Source organism: Coffea eugenioides, chromosome 8 (genome assembly GCF_003713205.1).
Source record: "Coffea eugenioides isolate CCC68of chromosome 8, Ceug_1.0, whole genome shotgun sequence".
NCBI classification, from domain to species: domain Eukaryota; kingdom Viridiplantae; phylum Streptophyta; class Magnoliopsida; order Gentianales; family Rubiaceae; genus Coffea; species Coffea eugenioides.
This window is the reverse complement of record NC_040042.1, coordinates 38787539-38791385: the sequence shown is the minus strand read 5'-3', so window position 1 is coordinate 38791385 and position 3847 is coordinate 38787539. Positions and strand designations below refer to the sequence as shown.

Sequence of the window (3847 nt, the reverse complement as noted above, 5' to 3'; positions counted from 1 at the left end):
GTATTAATTACAAGGTAGGGAGAAGGTTCTGATCGTCATGGAATAGATGCTCCACGTTTCTACTAATTTGTTCGTCAGTTGTTCGTACAAGACTTCCAATCTGGTGTCCAAAGTTTAGAGATTTTGATTGCAGAAACCTTATGAGAGACCCTGCGGATAATTATCTTCAAGATTGTGTCACTTCTCTGGGATATCACTGAATATCAACATTGACGAATGGATACATGGTTTGAAGACACGGCCGAGTCGGCACCATTTCGGCTTTCGCCGATACGATATCGTGATGAAATGATATCGAGATATTCAATTCGTCGAGACGTCATCGTGACGGGGTGAAACGGTCGAATCACACCAAATCACTTCGATTCATTTCGAACCAATTCGAATTTTTATTATTTTTACTAATTTTTTAATTAATTTGTTTATCAAATTTTTTACAATTTTTAGAATATTAAATATTTAAAAAATTCGCGTCTCGCCGAGATTGCGATCGATATGTCGAGATCGATGTGGAATGGTTCAGGCCGCGACCGCAACTTTGAATCATGAATGGATAAGAACTATCGGGCAATTATCACACTTGGGACTCATGTCGGGACCATAATCTGACGTTTCTTGAAAGACAGTTTTCCTGCTAACATCAGCAGAGCTTTTTCCATTGCCGTTAGCAGGATGCTGCTTCAAAATGGCAACTCACTTCGTTAATGAGTGGGGTCCTCATCGACGGTGAGGTCTTCAAAAAGCCTGGACCTGGAGCAGAGCTTTGCTTGCTTTTTGATGTGGGGAATATCAAAGAGTTGGGAAGCTCTTCAATGGTTATATGAGTTTCCTTGTATTATTATATGATTTTCATATATACTTTGACGAAAGCGAATCAAATTTGCAAGCTTATAACAAAACCCATGTTCTTCAATTGCAGAATGTAGTAGCTTAAGCCTTTTGGGTACAAGTAAAACATATATAACAAACATATATATCACGATCGAGTTGGTAGTGTTTTATCAATATTTGGGGTATTACATGAGACTTTGAATATTCAGGATCGATCTTCTCGTGACAATAAAAGTGTGAATGACGATTTTCTTAGATGCAAATTTAGGTAACAGTAAAAGTACAGATGGCAGTTTTCTTAGGTGCGCATTTAGGTGATAATTAAGGGGGGTTTTTTTTTTTGAGGGTGGTGATAATTAAGTTCACTTATATAAAAAAAGGTTTGGCATTAAGAGAGGCTAAGGTATTAATTTATTGGAAAATTGTCTAAATGCATAGGGTGCAATAATTGTAATTTTATGTATTTATTACGTGTAATTTAGGTGTGCTAATGAATACTAACTATCCATTAGAAAAATTCATATAAAAAAAAATTCGGCGAATTTTTGTGTGATATCTTTACTAAAATATTTTGGCTTTCACTATTTCATTCTATCTGTCAAGAATCTTAATGGTGGTTAAGGTGCATTTTTAAGGTAACGCTGTCAATACTTGATTGTTGCCATACGATGAATATTACAGCCAAGACATTAGTAAAATCTTTCGCCCCTCTAACAATTGGCAATGCCAATTGGCTCTTCCGCTTATAAATAAGGCTGCTAAGTTTCTTGTGGTTGCTCAAATATTTTGGCTTTTAGTACTGTATGCCTTCACTCCGTCTTGCATTCTACTGTGGCTCGTGTGCATAACTACTGTGGAATTTCATAAGCTTCTCTACTTTCTTCCTTTTGTTTGTGTGAGTATATGCATTACTAAACCAAAAAAAAAAAAAAGAAGTAAAGCTAAGTATTAAAAAAATTAAGTTATGAGAATTTTTAGATAAATAATTTGCTTGCACTTTTGGTAGTGTACAAATTTACTGACGAAGTTCTTTTTTCGCATTATGAAATACATTTCAGCTAGGAGTTAGTTGTAGCAAAGCATGCAGATCTTGAAGTTTATTGGAAATCCAAGCTTCCAGACACTCCTATGCCCAAAGCTGTTGGAGATCTCCAAAACAATGGTTTGTCTGAGAAATGCTCCTTTCGTATTATTTATCATTTATTCTGCTTCTATTGCTTGGGTTGAGTCTTTATTTGTTCTGGGGGAATTGAAAGACACTCACCAAGTTCTAAAACCTAAAAGAAATTTGTAATAGAAGTTTTCTATTACGATACTCAAACCATAGAAAGAACGCTATATATGAAAAGATGGTTAATGTCTAATAATTATGTACAAGTGACCGCATAAAGTGTGTTCAGATGAGAAGGTCAATATTGACAGTGATATTATCTCATGTTAATGAATTATGGATTCACTATTGAAATTCCACCAATTGCCCACTTAGTAATTTTCTTTTTTTCAGTGTAATATACCAAAACTTACCTTTTACACTGCTTCAAAAGAACGAACACCAAAACTATTCAATATCTATAAATTATATGATATGTTCAATAATTACACGAGCATGAAAGTAAAAGTTTTCTTCTTTAAAAAGGACCTCCATCGCGGCTCAAGCATGAATTTGAAGTTTGTTGAATCAGCGAAAATTACCACGGCCTTGTGGCCGATTCCATTCCCTTCTCGTCCAAATCCGTTCCTGAAATTTTGAACAAATACTCAATGAACCCACGATTCATGGTTCAAAGTCGTGGTCGCGGTCGCGGCCTAAACCGTTCCACATCGGTCTCGACATATTGATCGCGGTCTCGACGAGACGCGAATTTTTGAAATATTTAATATTTTAAAATTTTTTTAAAATATGATAAACAATAATAATTAAAAAATTAGTAAAAATAATAAAAATTCAAGTTGATTCGAGATGATTCGGAGTGATTCAGTGTGACCCGGCCGTTTCAACCCTTTACGGTGACGTCACGGCGAATCAAGTATTTTGGAATCGTATCGTCCCGGTATCGTATCGGGAGGCCCGAGACAGTGACGATTCAGCCGAGTCGTCTTTGACTCGGCAGTAAACTCGGCCAAAACTTTGAACCATGCCACGATCAGTAGAAGCCGATATTATTGAAGAAACCATAGCAGAGTGCGAGGCGCCTGCAATGAAAAGGGAAGACAAGAAGTGGGCGACTTCCCTGGAGTCAATGGTTGATTTCACTACTTCAAAGCTGGGCAAAGATGTTCTAGCAGTTTCAAGCGAAGCACATAAAACAGATGCAACATTCCAGAATTATGGTGTTGCGGATGTTTCCAAGTTGAACAACAATGATAAAACAATTTTTTCTTGCCATAAGCAAAACTATGTCTACGCGGTTTTTTACTGCCACACCACGCAGAATACCGATGCATACATGGTTAATTTAGTTGGTGCTGATGGAGCTAAAGTCAAGGCTGTGGTTGTTTGTCACAAGGATACATCAGAATGGAATCCAAAGCATTTGGCCTTTCAGCTGCTAAATGTGAAGCCTGGAACTGTTCCAATCTGCCATTTCCTTCCTGAGGATCACATCGTCTGGGTTCCAAAGAACTAAATATTCTGCAGAAACTTGTTTACATCTCCAGATTGATCAATATTTGTTGCTTTGATGCTGTTTTTATATACGTCTTCTTCAGCCTGGGTGTTCAAGTCATTATCTTCCCATGATTAAATTAAATAAATCCTTGTTTGGCCTCGTCGTCACCGGTTGTATTATGGCAGCTGAATGGCAATCTTCAAGTGACCCCCAAACATCAACTTCTTGTAACAAGAGGGATCCTTGACATTTTTAGTTTTTACTTTGCCAAACATGACAAGAGTCTAATGTCCTCAAGAAGCAGACGCCCGTTTGGATTGCTGTTTTCAAGAATTTTTTGTAGAAAAATGTACTTTATAATTTGATATGTATATGAAATAAAAAAGTGATTAAAAAATGTATTCACG

General features: G+C 36.7%; 1 protein-coding gene across 2 annotated transcripts; it reads left to right on the top strand.

The window, feature by feature from the left end:
- Positions 1 to 2528: 2528 nt before the first annotated feature.
- LOC113779720 (BURP domain protein RD22-like) lies at positions 2529 to 3608 on the top strand. Of its 2 annotated transcripts, none has more exons than XM_027325416.1 (2): positions 2529 to 2598; positions 2970 to 3608. In XM_027325416.1, the coding sequence occupies exons 1-2, from the start codon at positions 2593 to 2595 to the stop codon at positions 3456 to 3458; spliced, it is 495 nt and encodes a 164-aa protein (XP_027181217.1). In that variant the 5' UTR covers positions 2529 to 2592; the 3' UTR covers positions 3459 to 3608. The 2 variants fall into 2 exon arrangements, with proteins under 2 accessions (XP_027181217.1, XP_027181219.1); XM_027325418.1 differs by having other exon boundaries at positions 2533 to 2605; positions 2977 to 3608.
- The last annotated feature ends 239 nt before the right edge of the window (positions 3609 to 3847 follow it).